Source organism: Eubalaena glacialis, chromosome 19, assembly GCF_028564815.1.
Source record: "Eubalaena glacialis isolate mEubGla1 chromosome 19, mEubGla1.1.hap2.+ XY, whole genome shotgun sequence".
NCBI classification, from domain to species: domain Eukaryota; kingdom Metazoa; phylum Chordata; class Mammalia; order Artiodactyla; family Balaenidae; genus Eubalaena; species Eubalaena glacialis.
In genome coordinates, this window is record NC_083734.1 from 26874669 (window position 1) to 26896208 (window position 21540).

General features: G+C 49.0%; 1 protein-coding gene across 2 annotated transcripts; it reads right to left on the minus strand.

Annotated features, from left to right (window-relative positions):
- Positions 1-1680: 1680 nt before the first annotated feature.
- Positions 1681-20988, minus strand: LPO (lactoperoxidase). Of its 2 annotated transcripts, XM_061175287.1 has the most exons (12): positions 20913-20988; positions 19607-19694; positions 14949-15109; positions 13494-13611; positions 12922-13051; positions 11967-12173; positions 10380-10704; positions 8611-8771; positions 4112-4364; positions 3082-3255; positions 2075-2312; positions 1681-1888 (listed from the first exon to the last, which is right to left on the minus strand). In XM_061175287.1, the coding sequence occupies exons 1-12, from the start codon at positions 20986-20988 to the stop codon at positions 1681-1683; spliced, it is 2139 nt and encodes a 712-aa protein (XP_061031270.1). The 2 variants fall into 2 exon arrangements, with proteins under 2 accessions (XP_061031270.1, XP_061031271.1); XM_061175288.1 differs by lacking the exons at positions 14949-15109; positions 19607-19694.
- Positions 20989-21540: the final 552 nt, after the last annotated feature.

Sequence of the window (21540 nt, forward strand, 5' to 3'; positions counted from 1 at the left end):
CAGTCAGTTCTTAGAAGCCTAGGGGCCAGGCCAAACCAAGCAGACCCTCTTGCCTCACCTTCCCCAGGGAACAGGAATTGTGGTCACCAAGCCCTTCTGTTCGTGCATTGCTCTGGGAAGTATTTGCTACGTGCTCACTCTGTGTCAGGCTGGGAAATGGAGGGGACACACACTTTTCCTGCAGGAGAGGAAGAGCGGAGGGGTGATGGGAAGGTAGTTCCCTCCCCAGGTAACAAGGCACCTCTGGATCCTGCATCCCTGCAGCTGGCACAGTGGTTTGGAGGCCCTAGGACAGTAGACTCCTTCTCACTCCTGTCTTCACGGGGCCAGGTTCCCAGACCGGGACAGCAGGCTGGGCTGAAGGAGGGGACGGAGCACACTTCCCTAATAAACTTGCCTGGAACTTAATCCCTCTGACTGGTGGATTCCCTCCCTGTTCCCTCCCTTCTTCCCACATTTGGGGAGGGGCACCCACAGCTGGAGCCTGAAAGTATGCAGGATGCTGGGGCTCCCATGCCCATAGGAGCCCCCGGCACTTCACCCTAGCAGGATAAATACTACTCAGCTCCATTTCACTGATGACAAGAGGGGTGTTCAGTGAGGTCAAGGGCCTCATCTGAGGCCTCAGAGAAGAGGGTGCCAGAGTCAGGGCTGCAGCCCAGGCCTTCTGGCTGCTGGGCTTTTCCCACAGGATGGCTAAGTGCCTCCCACCCCTGCCCCGCCTGTCAGGGGATCTGGAGGCCCCGGCTGGGCTGACCTTACCCAGGAAGGTCATTTTAAAACAACTCATGAATATGTATTGGGCGGCGGCACTAGCAATGCTCTGGAGCTCCCCGTCAAAGGCCTTGCAGGCTTCAAGGACTGGCCTAGAAGAAGAGGGTATTTACCTGAAGGGCCCCTGGAAGGGAAATTAACTTTAGCTCTGGGGGAATCCAGGCTTGGATTTCCTCCCTCTTTGACCCCGTGGCACTGAGTGCTCTCTTGCCACCCCATGGCCATGGCTTCTTTTCCCAGGAGCCCCTTGCCTCCTCTTTTTCTTTGAGAGCACTTTGAAATCCCACCAGACCGTGCCCTCTGACCCCGTAGACTCGTGCACACGACCTGTTAGTGGTGAGACATGTCTGAACTGAAAACATCCAGTTAGTCATTTGGCAGTGATTCCAAGGCCTGCCTTGGGAGGGGAACAAGGTCATTGCCAGCACCTGTAGTCAATCACCAGATGTTTACTGAGCACTTACTGTGTGCTGAGCACCATGCTGGGGGCCACGGGACACACTTGGAAGTGGGCTGAAGTCCCCGGCTCAAGGAGTTTACAATCTCATTCACGGGGAGGAGAGATAAGAGTGTAAAGGCCTTGACTTGTTCAGGGGAGAGGATGGCTGACATCTGGCAAGCTAGACTGGAAGGTTTCTCAGAGGGTATCTTGGAGTCTTGACAGAAAGCAGGGTTTCCGCAGGCAGAGAGGATGGATTCAAGAGGAAGAGCTGGAGAGGCCGAGGGGGCTGGCCTTGGGCTTGAGCGAGGTGTGCATCCAGGGAGTGTAGAGAGAGCCAGCTGGAAAGAAGGGCTGGGACTGGGTATGGAGCTCTCAGGGACCGGGTCACTGAGCTTGCTTGAAATGGCATCGTGGACCAAGGGGAGCTTTACTGCACAGTTTGGGAGGCCGTGGAGTCCAGGCCCCTAATTCTCCTCGGAGGCCCACGGTGAGAGGTCCAGCTTATCGATGGCTGAGCAATCCACAAAGCCGTGGGGGTAGCTGTTGGCTTGGAAGGGGTGCAGCGGGACCTTGGTGACGTGGGTGTTGTCACAGACAAGGCGTGACAAGGACATTTTCTGTAGAGAGTTCCGTTGCTCCTCAGTGAAGACCCCAGGGTTCTCCCACCAGAACCTGCAGAGACAGAAGCAGGGTCTCTCCATACAGCCCAGCTGTTGGACCCTCCCCAGTCTGCCAGAGGGGAAGGGAGGAGGTCACCGGAACATGCCAAGGTCTGGCGTCAGTCCTCCTGTAGGACGCCCACGGCCCACCTCCGAGAAGGGGTGCCCTCCGCGCCCTCCCCGCTGAGGTCTCACTCGCCTGTCTCCATCACGGATCTGCTGGAACTGCCTTCCCAGGAGGCAGGCCAGGAGAGGCCCCACCTGGCCCCTTTCTACCAGGGGCTCAGCGATGGCCCCTATCCAGATGTCAATGTTGGCAGGGGTCCCGTAGAGAACCAGTAACTTCTCAGCCAGCACCTTGCTCTTCAGCACGGCCTGCAGCTCCTTCAGCGTTTGGGGCTGTGAGAGGCCACAGAAGCCTCTCCAGGAGTTGTACCCTAGGGCAGAGAGGCTGGAGCTGTCTCATCCCCCTTGCAGACGTGCCCACTCCAGCTCCATCAGCCCCAGAAAGTCTGTGTTCACAGCCCTTGGGATAGGGGAGTCAGTGAGCCATTGTTTTATACTGTGGCACTTAAGCTTCGAGGGGGCTAGGAGGTTATATGGTGCTTACTATGGGTCCAGGAACTATTCTAAGCCCTGTACACAAACGTAAATTGAAGAACAGAGATGTCAAGTAACTTGCCTAAGGTCACATAAGTAGAAAGGGCATAGCTGGAATTTGAACCCAGGCAGTCTGGCTCTTAAGTACTACATTTAGGAAGATCCGATAGTCGTTGTTTTCCCTCTGTTATCCTTTTCTTAATATTTTCTGGACTTTTAAACTGGTTTTACAAGTCAGTTGTTGATTTCTTTCATTTGAGGAGCTCAAAGAAAGTACCAGATGTGTTCTCTGGTCTCTGCATTAAGGAGAATGGAAGATTCCATTTCACAGATGAGCAAAGTGAGTTTTAAAAATGGGCATCTCTGGACTTCCATGGCGGTCCAGTGGTTAAGACTCTGTGCTTCCACTGCAGGGGGCACGGGTTCAATCCCTGGTCGGGGAACTAAGATCCCACATGCTGCGTGGCGCAGTCAAAAAAAAAAGGGGCATCTCTGCCTTCTGTTTTAGAAGTGATCAGCTCCTCAGGGCTACAGACGAGAGTCCCTTGGAACCCCAGAAAGTAGCTAAAAGTTCCCCAGGCCTGGCAGGACCCTAGGCCCACTCACCAGGCATCCCATGGTCCCGGCAACGCTGTATGTTGATGGCAGCCAGGTCAAAGCCGTGGATCGTGTGAGTGGGTTGGAAAAGCTTGTTGCGCAGCTCGCCCGTCATCATTTTATTCTGATTCATCGATTTGGACTTCTTGGCCAGCAGGCCCCGCACCAGAGGGTCAATTCCACCTGCAAGGGAGATCCAGAGGCCGTGTTGGGGATGGGGGCAGCTGGGGACATCTTCCACTGCTGGCTCCTCCCTCCACCGGACATTTTCTCTTTCTTAGGTGAAAGAAGGGCCAACTGCACCTCTCGGGCTGGAAGTGGGGAGAGAAGAGCACAATGCAGCCCGCAAGGTATGCTGGGGGCTGGGGGTCAGTCCAGACCACCTGCCGTCCTGGGGTGATGGCATCAGCATAAGCTTAGGGTTTCTTTCAAGCTCCAGTTCAGAGAGTTGGCTCCTTCTCCTCCATATGTTCCCCCAATGAACTGTGCAGCTTGGGAAGAGATGGCAGAAATCTCTGGAAAATGCCCTGACTTGTCAGGCCTTAAGTAAAGCCAGTTTCAACACAGCCCACCTCAGGATAAAGGGGAGCTGGGTTCAACCTTTGGCACTTAATGTAGGTGGAAAGCCATAGAGGAGAGCAGAAAAGAGCAACTTTTTTTTTTTTTACCAGACCCAGGAATTATTTCTGCAGGGATCAGAGATGCCTGAGGCAGGGAAAGGAAACAGGGAAAACTCAGCATCTTAAAGGCCAGTGGAAGAAAGAAAGAATAATAACTAATATTTAGTGACCACCTCCTGTGTGTCAGGAACCATTGTAGGGTGCTTTATACATATATTTCTATTTTTTTTATATCCTATGAGATAGGTATTATTACTGTCCCCATTTTACAAATGAAGAAACTGAGGCTCAGTGAGGTGAATTCACTTGCCCAAGGTCACACAGGAAGTGCCTGGAGTCTGACTTCCAAGCCAGGTTTCCCTAGAAGCAGGCTACAGAGTGAGACAGCCTAGTGACAGTGCTTCCCTGAAAGGACATACCATCTTTGACTATCCTCCAGGTGTTGAAGAAGAGGGTATGCAGGGGGAGCTCTGCTTCCAGACCCCATGGCTGATAATTCTCATCCAGGCGGAACACAGTGGAGGGGACCTCCAAGTGGCCAAAGCGGAAGGCGAAGGTGAAGACATTGGAAATTCGGGGATCTACAGATTTGTTATAGCCTTGGTATGGAGGGATCCACTTTTGCATCTCATCACCTAGCACAATAGGTAGGTAGTCCCTAAAGGTGATAATCTGGAAGGAGAAACAAGTCATGAGAAAAGGGTGTGAGAAGCCCTACCTCTGGCCACAGTGGACGGGCCCAGCTGTGGCACCAGACTAAGCTGGTTAGTCAGATTCTCTGTCTCAGGAACTTAGATTTCAGATGCAGCTATTCAAGACTGTTTCTGGTGGCGCTCTATCTGAGGGGACAGATGGGGTGATATGGGTTGTCATTTTCTATCATGTGCAGAAAAGCAGAGAAAACCCATCTGTAGAGAAAGAGAGTGGAGAAGTGAAGAGAGGAGCAGAGAGGAGGGAGAGACAGAGTGAGAGTAGCTGCCCTAATTCCAGATGGTTTCCAGTCTCTGGCTCTCACCCTAGTTGAGGCCCAACTACACTCCCTGCCTGGGGGTTCCAGAAGAAACCCTTACTAGCTTCCAGTTGATACATGTATAGGGTGAACCAGTACTGAACATCTGAACTAGCTTGCGTGGGTTTCTTTTTCTTGTAGTCCAAGAAGACTTATTATGGATGAAAATCCATATGTTGAAGCTCTAACCCTCTCATTTGACTGTATTTGAAGATAGGGCCTGTAAAGAGGTAATTAAGGTTAAATGATGTCATAAGGGTGGAGCCCTAAACCAAAAAGACTAGTGTCCTGATAAGATGAGAGAGACGCACGCACAGGGGAAAGACGTGTGACCTCCAGAAAGGAAAGAAGAATGATGTACTGGGTAACACTACACCCATCAACAGCAGAATACAAATACTTTCTAAGGACCTATGGAACATTCAACAAGATAACCATACCAGGGTTATAAAATAAACCTTAACAAATTTGAAAGAATTGAGATCATAAGAGTATATTCTCTGACCATGATGGAATCAAATTAGAAATCAGTAACAGAAAGGCAGCAGAAAAATCTCTAAACACTTGGAAAAAAAACAATATACTTCTCAATAACCCATAGGTCAAAGAGAAAGTCTGAAAAGAAGAAACAACAACAACAAAACATACACAGTGAATTAAAATGAAAATACAACATATCAATATTTGTGGGATACAACTAACAGTGCTAAGAGGGAAATTTATATCACTTGTAATACTTATGTTAGAAAAGAAGAAAGCTCTCAAATCACTAATCTAAGTTCCTACCTCAATAAACTAGCAGGAAGAGCAAAGTAAACCTAAAGCAAGCAGAATAAACTAAAGAAGAAAAGTCATATGATTATCTAAATCAATGAAGAAAAACCATTTGACAAAATTCCACATCTATTCATGATAAAAACTCTCAGTACGCTAGGAATAGAGCAGAACGTCCTCAACTTCATATAGAGCATGTACAAAAAAAATCACAACTAACATTATACTTAATGGTGAAACCTTGAATGCTTTTCTTTTACTATTGGGAAGACAAGAATGTCTGCTCTCATCACTCTTATTCAGTATAGTGCTGGAAGTTGTAGCCACTGTAATAAGGCAAGAAAAAGAAGTGAAAAACATACAAATTAGAAAAGAAGGACTATAACTGTCATTAGTTGTAGATGACATGACTATCTATGTAGAAAATCCCAAGGAATCTACAGAACTCCTGGAACTAATTGTGTTCAACAAGGTCATAGGATACAGAATCAACACATAAAAATCAATTATATTTTTATACACTGATAATGAATAAGTGAAAACTGAAATAAGAGATGTAATACCACTTACAATTCCTCCAAAGGAAATGAAATACTCAGGTATAAATGTAATAAGCATGTATAGGATATGTATGATTAAAATTATAAAATGCTGATGAATAAATCAAAGAAAATCTAAATACTTGGAGAGACATACTATGTTTATATAGTGGAAAACTCAACATTGTAAAGATGTCAATTGTCCCTAAATTGATCTATAGTTTTAATACAATTCTTATCAAAATCTCAGCAAGATTTCTTTGTAGACATAGATAAGCATGTTTTAAAATATATATGGAAAGGTAAAGACCCTACGATAGCCAAAATAATTTTGAAAAAGAATAAAGTGAGGAGTCATTCTTCCTAATGTTGTCTTATTGTATAGCTACAGTTATTAAACACTGTGGTACTGCTGTAGGAATAGACACGTAGATTAGTGGAATATAATGGACAACCTAGAAATAGATTGACATAAATATGCCCAAATAGTTTTTTTAAAACTTTTAATTTTACATTGGAGTATAGCCGCTTAACAATGTTGTGATAGTTTAAGGTGCACAGCAAAGCGACTCAGCCATACATATACATGTATCCATTCTCCCCCAGACTTCCCTCCCATCCAGGCTGCCACATAATGCCCAAATAATTTTTGACAATGGAGCAAAAGCAATTCAAAAGGAGAAAGATAGCCTTTCAATAAGTGGTGCTGGAGCAATTAGACAACCATACCCCCCACCCCACATGAACCCTGACCTAAACCTTATGCTTTATACAAAAATTAACCTCAAATGGATCATGGACTTAAATGTAAAAGATAAAACTATAAAATGTCTAGAAAAATAAAACCAGGAGAAAAATCTCTGGGACCTAAGACTAGGGAAAGAATTGAAACTTGACACCAAAACACAATCTATGAAAGGAAAAAACTGATAAATTTGGCCTCATCAAAATTAAAAACTCTTACTCTGCAAAAGACCCTATTAAGAAAATGAAAAGACAAAGTACAGACTGGGAGAAAATATTTACAGTCACATATCTGACAAAGGATTCATATCTAGAATATATAAAGAACTCTCAAAAGTCAACAAAAAGACAAAATCCATTTTGAAAATTGGCAAAATATTTGAACAGATGTTTTATTGAAGAGGATATCCAGATGGCAAAAAAGCACATGAAAAGAAGTTCAATATGATCAGCCATCAGATAAATGCAAAGTAAAACCACAATGCAAAATCACTACATACCTATCAGAAAGGGTAAAAAAAAATGAGTGATGACACCAAATAATGACCAGAATGCAGAGAAACTGGATCATTCATACATTGCTGGTGGGAATGTAAAAAACAGTACAGCCACTCTGAAAAATACTTTGGCAGTTCCTTTTAAAACTAAAAATGGACTTAGCATATAACCCAGCAATTGCACTCTTGGGCATATATCCCAGAGAAATAAAAACTTATTTTCATGCAGAAACGTATCCACGAATGTTCATAGCAGCTTTATTCATAATAGCCCCAAATTGGAAGCTATGCAAATGTCATTCAATAGGTGAATGGTTAAAAAAAACATGGAATACTACTCAACAACAAAAAGAAATGAACAATTGATGTATGTAACAAGTTGGATGAACCTCAAGGAAATTATGCCGAAAGTAAAAAGCCAGTCTCAAAAGAATACATACTGCATGATTTCATTTATATAATACTCATGAAATAACATAACTGTACAGACGGAGAACAGATTAGTGGTTGCCGGGGGTTAGGGATGTGGGAAGGGGGAGGGTGGATGTGGCTATAAAAACGTAGCACAAGGGAGTCTGTGGTGATGGTAGAGGTAAGTGTTGTTATTGTGGTGGTGGTTACATGAAACTACATATGTGATACACTTACATGGCGCTACACACACACACACACACACACACACACACATGAATTGACTGCACTTATAACTGGTGAAATCTGAATAAACTTTATGGTTCGTATCTATGTTAACTTCTGGCTTTTGATATTGTACCATAGTTATGCAAACTGTTAGCACTGGAGGAGACTAGGTGCATGTGCTTTTTTTTTTTTTTGATACAACTTCCTGAGCATCTACAATTATTTTTAAATAAAATGTTTAAAAAATATGTGTATGGTTAATATCAACATATCAACTTTTCTAAGTCTCTTCTAGTTAGTCAATCAGTCAATCAACAATAGCAATTGACTATGCCTGTGACGTGTGGCTTAGGTGTGGAAAATTTTAGAAGATAATCCAATCAAAACAATCAAAATAACTGTGATGTAACAGTCCCAGGAGTGATGGAGCCTGTGGTCCCAGTGATGGCCCCTGGGCGGACATACTGAGTGACTGACATATGAATGACTCTCCAACACCCTGAATCCAGGGATTCATTTTGGGGCTGAGAAGCTGAAGAAACAAAAGGGAGGGTTTAAAAGAATGAGACAGTGGGAAAGAAGCAGCAGAGGAGAGGAAGGGGGAAATGGAGGTGTGGAAAGCCGAGGAGGTCACTGGACGCGTGGCCACGGGCAGAGGGCAGAGCCAGGAGCGGAAGCGAGGCTGGCACATGAGGCAGTTCTCCTGAGCCTATTACCTGTATGAAGGCTCCTAGGATTTTCCGGGCTTCCTGGTAGAGCTTCTCTCCATCCCAATGAGGGTTGAGTCTCTTTAGTTCTCTGGCCAGCCGGTTGTGCTCTCGGAGAAGGAGGGTGTGGGAAACGGCCAGCAGGATCTGCTCCGAGGCTCGTGGATCTCCTGAAAGCCCAGAAGGCAGAAGGGTGGGTCCCCCCTGAGCAGCCCCAGAACCCAGTAACCTGCACAAAGAATAAATGTGGTGCCCCAGAGGGAAGCTCTCCTAAGCCCCTCCTTCCAGTTAGTTTAAGGTGGAAAGAGATTGGGGTTGCGATTAATAGATTTGAATCCCAGCTCTCCACACACACTTTTTAGTTCTGTGACTTTGGACAAGTTACTTAACATTTCTAAGCCTCAGTCTTCATATCTGTGAAAATGGGGATAATAAGGTCGAACCCACAAGACTGTGGTAAAGAAAGACTACATACAGGTGACATTAAAAAGTAAAATTTTGCTAACTAAATCCTAACTGCCTTCTAAGACGGGACCTACAAATAAATGAGGGGCTTTTTATTGTGCAGAGCAATTTGGATGGTTTTAGGAATGCAAGTTTGAGGGTAAGAGCTTGGGTAGGGTTGAATTCCTCTGTGTAATAAGGGAGAAGAATCTAGAGATGGGGGCTATTGGGAGAAGAGGGTCATATAGATGGTAAAAGACCAGCTGTTTCATAAGGGGACTTCTCCTTGTGTCCTCTAATCTTCAGGAAAGTCTATTAAATTCATGAATGCTTGGTCTTACTGGATATTTTAATGGAAAACAGGAAGGGCTTAGTTTTGTGTCTGGACTGATGTGAGATGTGTATGGACACAGAATCCAAGAGATCTGGGTCTTCTGCCATGTCTGGGTGGGCTGGGGGTTTGTCCTGGGAGACTGGATTTTTGGAAGAGAGAAGGCTTCCAGAAGCCAAAGGCAGAGAAGACCAGGAGGGCATGAGCCCCCAGAATGAGGAGAATTGGAGGGCTTTGGCTGCGTACAGGCTACATGGAGTGGGGACTTTGTGCCAAGTTTATGGAAAGCCTTAAAAATATACATTCCTCTTAATCTAGAACGTCCTCCTCTAGGAAGTTATCTTAGTAAAATTATTAAAAATGAGCACAAGAATTCATCAACAAGGATGCTCAGGACCTTAACAAAAACGAACAAACAAAAAAATCACAGAAAAACTAGAAATGACACAAATGTCTCCAAGTAAGGTTGATAAAATAAACTATGATAAATATATGTCATGGAATACCAGGCAGCCATTAAAGATCATGATGTAGAAGAATATTTAAAGATGTGATACATTAAGAGAAGACATCAGGTTACAGAGAATTACTTCTAGTATGACCCCAATTGTGTAAAACAAGGTAGAACTAGATCTGTGATAGAAAAAAACTGGAAACATAGGCATTAAAATGCTAACAATGATTATCTGTGAGTGGTGGGATTTTGTGGATTTTCTTATTTTCTTTGTGCTTTACTGGACTTCCTTAATTTTTTTTTTTTATACAGTGAACACATGTTCTTAGATTCTGTATTCATCTGTGCCCTTCTGCCAGTCCTGGACCACTGCCCATGGCAGTGGTGGCCTGGTGTGTGTTTTTCCGGAAGACAATGAGAAGAAGCAATGGTAAAGCCTCCCTGGAAGACGCCCAGTGGCCTCGAGAAACTTTTCTGGCCTTCCTCTGCTCTCAGGCCCCAGGATAATCCCCTTGTCCTTTGGCCCCTCTGTTGCCAGCCTAGACTCACCTGTCAGGAAGCAGGGCACACAGGCAGTGGTGTTGATGAACTCACAGGGGCTCGGCTTCTTGTTGTCAAAGGGTGGGTAGGCCAGCCCGTGGTCCTGGGCCTCCTGGTTGATGGCCATGAGGCCCAGTGGGCTGCTGAGATCCCGGAGGCGGCCAGCCAGGCTGGGCTCAGGGCTGTACACTAAACTGGCGTCCAGGAAGGAGGTCAGAGCATTGATCTGCTCTCGGGCCAATGACTGGTAAGGTGGAGTGGGGCAGACAAACCCAGCTCGGAAGAAAGGCATGCATTTCCCTTGAGTCTTCACCTTGGGGTCGTTGCACGGGAACTGCAGAGAGATCGGGGTGGGTGACTGGGCAGAGGTGGTATAGCTGGCAACCTCTCCGCAGGGTAGGTCTGGATGCAGCTGGCAAAGATGCTGATGGTGCCCTCCTGGGACCCTGGTACCAGACAATGGCTCCAGATGCCTCCTGCTGATGCTATAAATCCTGGGACCCCAACACCCTGAAGGTCACTACATCCACTGGGTAAAAGGGCTGAGGGGGAATCATTCAATCTTTCATAGCAAAAGCTCCAAATTTTTGGTTGAGAGGGAGTCCTGAGATCCCGGCACAAGGAAGCAGGACATGAGGCAGGAAAGGGTTTGTTAATAATTACTACTAACAACAGCTACCATTTATTTATTCTGGACCTACCATGTGCTTGGCATTATGCGTACTTTATCTCACTTTGGTCCTCATAAAACCCTGTAAGGTAGATAATTCTGTCCCATTTTACACGTGAGAAAATGGAGGCTCAGAAAGGTTAAGTAATTTGCCCAAGAGCTTACAAACTGAAAGGGAAAGATGTGGGATTCAGATCTAGGCTGACCTTACTTCACAGCTTGTGTTCTTTTTTTTTTTTTTTTTAACAGCTTATGTTCTTTACACTACAACACATAGCCCCGATTTGTTTGAGTGAATAAGTCATTCTCTAACTGTAAAATCATGAATAAGAAGAAAGGTGCACCACTGCAAGTTCCTTTCTCTTCCTGCTGGAAATTCCCACAAATGCCTGCCACTCATTCTGACTCATCCATTCCGGGAGTAGCCTTCCCGACTCTGAGATGACTTACGGCAGCATTCCACAAATTTCGCTGTCTATAAAATGAATCTCTTGGGGATTCCAGTAAAATGTAGATTCTGCTTCCCAATGTCTGGGATGAGGTTTGAGATTTTACATTGCTAATAAGACCCCAGGTGACATCAGTGCTGCTGGGCCAGGGATGAAGACAACACGCCCCAGAGCTTCCCAATTTTGCCATTAGTGATTACTTGTCCATTTCCCACACAGGTCCTTTGTCCTTGAGGGAAGGGACAGTGTCTTGTTCACCTTTGAATTCTAAGTGTTTAGTGTACTGCCTGGCACAGAGTAGATGATTAATGTCTATTTGCTAAGTAAATGGGTGAGTGAATGAATAGATGTGTGAGGCTTGGGAAGCTGTCAAATCAACATTCAAGATCTCCAGGAGGTCCTGGCTGACAGGCTGGGAATGTCTGCCACATCAGGGAGGCAAGGGGTTTGCCAGGGACCCGCAGCTGCAGGGCCTACCATGATGGGGAAACAGTTGTCTCCCTGGATACAGTGTTCATCACACTGCACTTTGGAGTACTCGCTGCTCCCCAGTTCCGTGTCGGGGGCAAAATCCAGGTCGTGGTCCACAATTTGACCCCACTGCATGAAGAGCAGGGACCTGTTTTGGTCCAGAGCACCCTCTTCATTTAGGTAGCCTACAATCTTGTTGGATACCTCACGGGCCTACAGGTGGAGAGAGAAGGAGAGGGAGGAAAAGGTGCTTTGAGGATTCAGATTCAACTGCAGTTTATAGAGTACCTATGATGTAACAGGTACACTTCATCCGCATGACAAGCTTGTGAGGTAGGTGGCATTACCCCCATTTTGTAGATGAGGAGACTGAGGACAAGACAGGTGAGGTCAACTCGCCAAGGTCCTGCCGCTACCAAGGGCCAGGTCTGTATGACTTGCTGGCTTCAAGGCCAGTGCTCTTTCCACTCAAAGAGGGAAAACAAAGACAGGCTGTCCCTGAAGTAAGTGCCACGGAGGTGCCAGGTGTCTGGGAATAGAAGAGGGCCTCTGGGGAGGGCCCGCCAACTCAGATGAGGCCAACAGATAGGACGTCCCGGCAAGCACCAGCTGATGCACTCCAGGGGCTGGGGCAGGGCAAGCGTGAGCAGGATGGGGCAGGGAAGCCATCTGCCTGGGAGACCCCAGGGTACTTGGCCTGACGGCAGCTGGGACGTGACCATCTCGTGGCTGGGCTCCGGGACCCGGACTCTGCTGCTCTCTAGTGGCATTTTCCGGAACACCACCAGGGAGGAAGTCCAAATCTCCATCTCTCTCCGGATGCGGTTCTACCGCGCGTCTGTCCTCCCACCTATTTCTTCTTCCTTTCCTTGTGTGTTTGTGGGAGGGCATCCCTTCCCCTCTGACTCCCATCTTTCACCCGCCTGCTCGGGGCTCGCCCCCACCCCGTGTCCGCCCTCACCAGCGGGAGAGGGAAGCCGTTCCGCGTCTTCCTCGGCGTCCAGCCGAAGGGCAGGGAGAGCCCGTCCTCGTACTCCGCCGGCAGCCAGCGCGCCAGCGCCCTGTTGGACGCGCCCAGCGCGGGGTTCCTCCTGAGACAGCAAGACCGGCCCTCAGCCTAGGCGGCGGGTTCGCTCCAGGGTCCGCTTCTCCGCAAACCCCACGGGGATCCCCTGGGGAAGGACCCGGAGCCTCTGCCCAAGGGAAAGGGGGCGCGGAGGAGGGGCCTCTCCAATGTGGGGTGTCGCAACTACTGCCACCTCCGAAGGCGTGGGGCTCCTCTGCCCTGGGGAAAGGTGCTTCTTCCAGTGGGATGCAGTGGCCTCTTTAGAAGGTGGGGAAGTTAGCGGGGTTCCAACAGAACAGATTCCAGTGGGAGGCTAGTCCAGGAGGGTAAGGCGGTGGGAGTTATGCCTGTAATGCCCACGTGGCAAAGCCCCTGGCCGGGCTGAGCAGGGCAGGTGGGCTGGGCAGATGGGTTGGCTGTGGTGATTGAGAGAACCTGCCTCCTAAACCCACCCACTGGCCACTCACCTGTTATTACAGTCTCCCGTGATGGTGCGGTAAGGGCTGTTCTCATCACATTTCACCAAAGGAACTGGGGCGCCACAGCCCACCTCCTGAGAGAGTGCAGTCAAGTCCAGGCTAGGGTCTGAAAGAGAAGGGACGCCAAAAGGGCTGAGTTCTTTCTCCATTCTGAGGCCCTGAGGGGAGGTTCATTTTCTGAACTTGATTTTTGGGGGAGTACATTTTACGTTCTAAGTAAGCATTTCTCAGGGGGTTTCTCATTGAATCCTGACAACTCATTAAGGTAAGAATTTAAATTCTCATTTTACGAGAGAAGAAACTGAGACCATAGTGCCCATGAGACTTGCCCAAGGCCACACAGATAGTAACGGTCTCCAGAATTGTTAGTAGTTCTTTGTCTATCAGACCCTTTGAATCAACAGATCTTTCTTTTAGAACAATACCCCTGAGATGTTAGGTACATGTTAGTATGAGTTAGTTTGAGAAGATTGCTTTTCTTCTAAAGCTCCACTGACGTCTAAGGTCCCAAGCACACAGGAATCTAGATAGGAAAGATGTTGGGAAGGGACAGGGCATTTTTACGTGAGGGGCGCTGTGATCTCGGCGGGAGTAACAGAGTGGGGAGCTTTAGGCATCAGAGACCTCCACGTGGGCACAGAATGGAAAGAGCCGCCAACATCCTAATGCAGCCTGAAGGGAATCCGGCTCTGGGGGCCTTCTTTGGGGGCTCATCTGCGGAAGTTGGCAGGGGCCGAGGTTCAAGCCCCAGCACCTTTTGAGTCTCAGAGTCCAAAGTGCTCCCTACTTCTCCCTACCTTGTCCTGGTTTCCTCCTTTTGGAACTTTGGAATTTGCCCAAGTCCTAGGCCAAGTATCTTCCCCCACTTGATGTTTCCCCAGGGAGAACCTGCAGCCTCTTCCTCCCATCAGGACCAATCCCCTTCCTCCGTGACCCACCGTGAACAGTGACATTTGGTAGGGGGTGGGGTGGAGGGGTGGAGGAGGTCACGATCAATCATGGTTTCAGCTCCACGGTACCCAGGACAAGAGAGACACTCATCACCTGTGACGTAATCCCAGTAAAGCCTCCCGACACAGGTGGCTGAAATGTCCCCTCCACAGGCGGAAGTGGTGACACTGTGGTTTGGGACAGGGAGCCCGTGTGTACTAACTTTAGTCCTTCCTCTGGACAGAGGCCTTACAGATGGTGTTATAACAAAAGGCACAAATGTCCCCTCATTTGGAGTTGGCAGTGTGACCTTGCTGGGCCCAAGTTCCTTTCTCTGCAAAAAGAGCATTGGCCTGGCTGCCCTCCCAGCCCCTCCTTGCTCTGCGGTCCACGACTCTGACGGAGAGAGAGGAGATGGCTCCCAGTCGGAACTGCGGCTTTTGGTGGCTTGTGTTCTCTCCTGTGGGGAGATGACCCCTTCCTGCCATCAGAGGGCTGGTGGGTTTTCTGTACCTGTGACGTTGGTCAGGGTCGCTTTGTGCCTCAGTCTCTTTAAGGACTCCTCCCACACCTGCCCGTTGCGGATGGCCATGCGGGTCCAGCCCTTGGCGTGCTTGAGGTATTCGGAGAGCTGTCGGGTGGTGGGCGCCTCAGAGCTCATGGCCGTCTTCAGCCTACAATGGAGAGCAACGGGGGAGTCATGACCGGGCCCTCGGCTCTGACCGTGTAGCAGGGATATGAGGTGCCGTGTGTGTACAGAGGAGCCACGGGGGTGTGGGCAGCACGCAGGAGACCCCCACCTCTGTGCTCTCAGGATCTTTTCTTAGCTCTCCTCTGATGCCTCTGGAAAATCTCCTCTGGGGAATCTCCTCTGGGAGGAGGAAGCTACAGTGTGTCTTTAAGCTTCGTTAAGTCTGGTTCTGAAGGAAGGCAGACAGATGGACGTGAGCACTTCCTGAATTAGAGTCAGAGGGTTGCAGCTGTGCTGGCTGCTTCCGAATCAGTTGGGGAACCCTAAAAACACCTAAGTCCCAGGATGTACCGATTCAGACCGAGGAACCCCTGACCATGGAGCTGGCCTCGTGCACCGAGAATTCTGGAAATAACATGCCTATGGGCCCCAGTTCTGCCCATGAAAGCATCCTTCATCCCATCTGGCCCTAGAGTTAGTGTGGAGTTCGTTTAGTTGTGGCTGTAGCATCTAGCCTCTTGTTGACCATTTCTTGGGCCAGATGTTCGGGCTTTTTCTTAATTGCCTATCTATAAAAAGAGAAGCCAAAAACCTTTCTACTACTAAGAAGTTGGTGACCAAGGGCAAGGTGGTGTCAGAAAAGTCCCTGCATGAGAACCCTCTCCCCCTTCCTGTGCCTCAGTTTCTTGTGTGTGAGATGAGGGGTCCTATGAGATGATCTTTACGGCTCTAAGACTGAAATTTTGGAAGTGGCTCAGATTCTCACAAAGGCAGCCCTGCTTTGGGGATATGCGTCACAGGCTGTAACTCCCGGCCTGTCCCTGTGGATCAGGTTATCGATTCTGCTTCAAGCATGAGGGGGCCTGGTGCTCAGCCTGAGGGGCGACATGGGCGAGCGGGCGAGCGGGCAGGCATGGGTGATGACTGAGCTGTAATCACCAGGCCTGACCCCTTCCAACCTCCCCCCCACCTCGGTAAGAAAGGACTCAAGAAGATAAGCCAGACTGCCTTTTGTTGCTGTTACAAGAGACATCATGGCCCAGTGGCCCAGACTGCTGCGTGGCATGTCCAATATGGTAACCGCTAGCCACATGTGGCTGTTTAAATGGAAATTCATTAAAATTAAATACAATTAAAAATTCAGTTCCTCAGTGTCACTAGCCCCATTTCAAGGGCTCCGTAGCCACATGTAGTCAGTGGCTCCTGTATTGGACAGCACTGACCTAGAGTTTGAACCTTGGTTCCCCCAGGATTGGTTTACAGACATGACCTCTGAGTGAGCTAGGACTCACTGTGTTACTTACATCAGGGCCTTTGGAACACGCCGGCTGGGTTTGACTCCTGCTGCCACTTAGTAGCTGTGTGCCTTTGAGCAAGTTACTCAACATCTCCGTACCCAGTTTCCTTATCCATAAAATGAGGATAATGATGGTAATCACGTTATTTGATCATTCTGACTTCAAAAACAGCTATTTCACATAGTTGGATTTAGCACTTTCTAGGATTTGCGGGGGGAAGGCATGTGAAGTGCTGAGAGCTGTCTCTGGCACAGAGTAAACACTCACACGTGTTAGCATCAGCGCCATCACCATCATCATGGGTCCCAAAGGGCCCCCCCACCCAACAGAGAAGGTGTGTTGCTGGGCCTCCCAGGGCTCCACCCAAAGGTCCCATGCAAGGCCCTAACTGTTCCTGCCTTTCTCCCCTGGCTAGCGTTCTGTGTGGTCTCCTGCCTGACCTTGACTCACCAGGGACTTACCTCCTGCTCTACCTCAGGGCCGGGCTCCACGGGAGCAGGCAGGGCCTTGGAGGAACTCTTTTTCCACCTCCAGGCCCACCCCCTTGTCCTAGCCCCCATCCTCTCCCATCTGGATGGCCACAGCAGACTCCTAACGGGACTCATGCCTCCTCTCCTGTCCTTCTCCCATCCGTTCTCCATCCGGCTGCAGGAAGGCGCTTTTTCGAATGAAAAGCAGACCAGGCCACTCTGACTGAAGCACTTTCTTGGCTCTCCCTGTGATGTGCATGAATCCACGGGCTTACTGTGTACGTGCTCGTGACGTTGTGGGATCTTTGCCTCTATCTAGTTCCCGAACATTTTCATCCCCTCAAAGGAGACCCCACACCCATGAACAGCCAGCCCAGTCCCTCCCCTTCTCCCCCAGCCCCTGTCAGCCACTGCTGTGCCTCTGACTATCTGGCCCTCAGGCTCCACCTGTGTGTCCTCTTCTCCTACTGCCGCCACCAGCGTGGGCCTTCTTTCTGTTTCCTGGGCACCCTAAGCTCTTTCCTGCCTCAGGACCTTTGCCTTTGCTGCTCCCAGACCCTGGAATGCCATCCCCCTGGCTCTCTACATGGCTGGCTCCTTCTCATCCTCCATCAGGCTTCCCTGCTCCCTGCACCTAGAGTAGCAGCCACTGCCCTGTTTATTTCCTTCATTGTCCTTATCACAGATTGTGAGTCACTGGATTGTTTGTGTGCTTGTGAACAAGATGTTTAAATGTGATTCTTTATGTCTCCATGAGACCCCTAAATCCAAGAACTAATCGGTGGGGATGAGTTCCAAGGCAGGGCTGGGTTGTCCTGTGCAGCACGACTTGCAAAGGAGGTGATGGAAACCGAGTGTGTGGCTTTTATTCTACCCCGACCTTGGGCTATAAAAGGATTGACGTTAAGGAGGGAGAGAGAATGTTCATCTGGAGGTAGTTGCTGAAATACCAGGCATTTCCCTCCTGCCACCGTGGGGCTTCTTCTTCGCACTCAGTCTAGTGACAAGGACCTTGAGAGGAGGGCCCTGCTGTGTGTCCTGGAGCTATGGCTGGTGGTTGACCCCTGCCCAAAGAGCCTAAATAAAACAAGAAAAGAAAAAGTGGCTCGTGCTGTGCACCTAACAGCAGAGTAAGCCAGACAGGGCAGCCCTCGGCCCCAGATCGGCACATCCTCCAGCAGCAGGGCAAAGCTTTTAGTCTTCTGGAGCATCTTTAAAGGGGACCTGGCTCAAGATGGTGTGGGGAGGGGTGAGGGAGGGAGCCGCAAGCTCCAGGGCTGAGGGGTGGAGCTGTGAGCTACGGGTCAGAAACTTCTCTGGGTCAAAGAGCTGGCAGCAGAATCTCTGAGAGCCGAAAAGCACCCAAGGAGGGAAGGAGCTTCTGACCCAACCCCCAACCCCCAGGCACTAAGCTGTCCAGGCGACTTAGACTTTGCCATCCTGTATCTCTCTTACCTCCCGCAGCTTGACCCCTAAGAGTGACAATCCTGGGCTGGGGGATGAGGAGAAGCTCGGGACAGAGGGATGGGCGGACCACACGCCCTCCTCTCACTGTGAGAGCCTAAAGCAGCTCCGAGTGGAGGAAAGCGAGAGGCTCTGGGCTTTGTCTTCTTCTGCTGACATTTGAGTTCCTGAAAGGACTAGAAGTGATCAGACCACATCTTGTCATCTAAAAGTCAGCAAAAAAGTTATGGGACCTCTTGAGAGTTTATGCAAGGGCCAGGGAGGAATGAAACCCCAAGTCCAGTAAAGGGGCAGCAAGAGGAACGAGCAGGTTGTCTTCTGCTCGGTGAAGTGGTTACGCTTGTTTTTCTGCCTCTCTAGCTCCAGCACGGGCTTCCTGCGGGCAGGGACCCAGTCTGCATTACTTATTTCAGAAAACCCAGGCCCTACACGTGGTCGGGAGGCGGCTGACTCTGCTGGTGTCCTGCACGTTTCTCAAGTTGCTTTGGGCCCATTTATAGAATTTGGCGTGCCCCTCCCCTAGCCGCTGATGGCTCACTCCCGTAACTTTCTTGGGCAATTGCTTCTGAGTCAGGGTGGCTTCCTGGCTGGGGTGCCTGGGAGTCACACAGTGTGCTACACCGCGCGCCCCCCCCCCCACCCAGTGCCAAGCTTGCAGCACATCTGGCTGATATCAAGGACCCCTTTGGCAGGTGAAAGCTCTGCTCCCTTGCTTGGGGTAGGACAGGCTCTGAGGTGCAGCCTACACTCCGGATCTCCCTGTGGGGTCAGCTGGGGCTAGACCTTAAACCACATCCCTGCTTAACCCCTACTTTTTACCTATCTGGCCTCACTCCTTCACTCCGCTACAGCTTTCCTGAGAGCGCTCCCCAGTAAGCCACCCGCATGTGAATCCAGGTCTCAGGTTCTGCCTCAAGGGGACCTGACCTAAGACATGTTGAATGAATGGAGAACTTCTAGGGACAGGCTTTCTGAGACTCTGCAATGCATGACCTAAGGAATCACTTAGCCACGTGGAAGAAAGTGCTTATAGGATCAGATGAGACACCCCTTCAAGGTAACTTAGAGGCTGAGGATTTTAGGAGTTGTTGGCTTTTACTCATACTTGCCCCATACTCGCAGATGGGCAGGGGCTGGGGGTGGAAGGGCAGGTTGTATCATTGCTTTGGCTCATTGGCTTGTCAGGACTGGCCTAGATGCACTCGTCAGCATAGGAAGAGAAGCATGTGGTATGTGTGTCTCACCTACCTGGTCCGGGAATCCAGGAAGGCCTTGTTGACCTGGATCTTGACCTGACTCACAGCATCAGAGATGGTGAAGGTGCGGGTGGCCTGCTCTTGAAGGGGGGAGAAGCAGGGAGCAGGGTATCAGACACCACTCTTTGGAGAAGCCCTTTGCTCTGTCTCCCTCTTTCTCCACCATTATCCCCACCACTCAAACCTGAGCAGGCAGAAGATCAAGATTAGGAAACATTCGACAGGAGGAAAAGCCCAGAATGGGAAGAATACTCTCTGATCCTCAATAAGGTGTCAATATCACTCTTTAGGAGTCCAGTAGAATACATTCGTTCCCTCAGTATCCACAGGGGATTGGTTCCAGGACCCCCCAGGATGCTCAAGTCCCTTATGTAAAAGGGCATAGTATTTGTATATAACCTATGCGCATCTTCCTGTATACTTTGAATCACCTCTAGATTACTTATAATACTTAATGCAATGTAAATGTCATGTAAATAGTTGCCAGAGTGGGTTTTTTTTGGGGGGAGGGGGAACTTTCTGGAATCTTTAAAAAAAATATTTTCAATCCACTGCTTGTTGAATCTGCTGATGCAGAACCTGTGGATACAGAGGCCTGACTGGACCCAGTGATGGGATTAAGAAGGTGTGTGACCACTCAGGTTGGCTCTTGGTTCTGGGCTGTGGGGATTTTTTTTTTGGTTCTTGATGAGGTGGACCTGAAAACAAGTCCCTCAAAGGGCTTAGCTGATCACCAGGACCCTGAGGTAGGGAAGGGGACGGTGTAGAGTAGAGGTGGGGTTCCTTGTTTTACTCGAATTGGGGTCTGGAACGGTGAGGGGATCAGGATGCAGTCTTTGAACAAGGGGAGTGTAGTGGCTTAAATAGTGTCCCTCCAAAATACTTGTCCAGCTAGCACCTGAGAATGTGACCTTATTTGGAAATAGGGTCTTTGCAGATGTAGCTAATTAAGAAGAAGGCATACAGGTACGGGATTAGAGTGGGCTCTAAATCCAATGACTTGTGGTCTTATAACAAGAGGAGAGGACACCACAGAGAAGAAGCCTGTGTGAAGATGGAAGCAGAGATTGGAGTGATGCACATATAAGCCAAGGATTGCTGGGAGCTACCAGAGGCTGGAAGGGGCAAGGAATGATTCTCCCCTAGAGCCTTCAGAGGAGCATGACCCAGCCAACACCTTGATTTTGGACTTCCAGCCTCCTGAACTGTAGGAGAATAAATTTCTGTTGTCTTAAGCCGCCCAATCTGTGGTCCTTTGTTACAGCAGCCCCAGGAAACCAATACAAGGTGGTACTTACCATTTGTGTCAGATTCTGCAACCTGGAACAAGCTCAGGGAAGCCAAAAGGACTGGGAGATGGAAAAGGACCCTCATCGCTGAAATGAGACCAGGATCAGTCTGTGAGCTTTGTAGAGTCCCCATGGGTAGGACTGAATCACAGAAAGGGGGTGGTAAAGCAGAGAAAGCCCAGAGAACACGAGACACCCTAACATTAGAACAGAGGAGGGGAAACCACAGTAACTAACTAAGCATCTACCATATGTGCAGGCCCATGTTAGGTCCTGGGAGATGGAAAGAGGCAGTGGTGGAAGGGAAAGAACACAGGCTTTGTGGTCAGAAGGTCCTGAGTTGTAGTTATGCATTTGCCCTAACTAGCTCTGTGACATTGAGCAGGTTACTTGACATCTCTGGGAACCCGGCCTGATTGAGTGAGAGGGTTGGACCAAGTGATCCAGGATGTCTGATTCTGCCCTGACACCCCGCGACCCAAGTTCCTGTACCTGTCTTGTCACCAGTGACAAATGCTCTTACCAAACCCAAAACACAACTTTGCAGTTCCCCTTCCTTTGCAGTTCCTTCCTTTTTCCCCTCAGGATGTATTGCTCCCTGAAAGCCATCCTCCTCTTGCCCAGCACCAGAGGAGTG

Coding starts and splice junctions, on each gene's coding strand:
- LPO (XM_061175287.1), bottom strand. CDS start 20,988: ATGAGGGTCCTTTTCCATCTCCCAGTCCTTTTGGCTTCCCTGAGCTTG. Junction 12,174..12,921: donor ACGGCTTCCCTCTCCCGCTG/GTGAGGGCGGAC, acceptor CTCCACCTGTAG/GCCCGTGAGGTATCCAACAA. Junction 2,313..3,081: donor CCGGGACCATGGGATGCCTG/GTGAGTGGGCCT, acceptor TCTCTGCCCTAG/GGTACAACTCCTGGAGAGGC.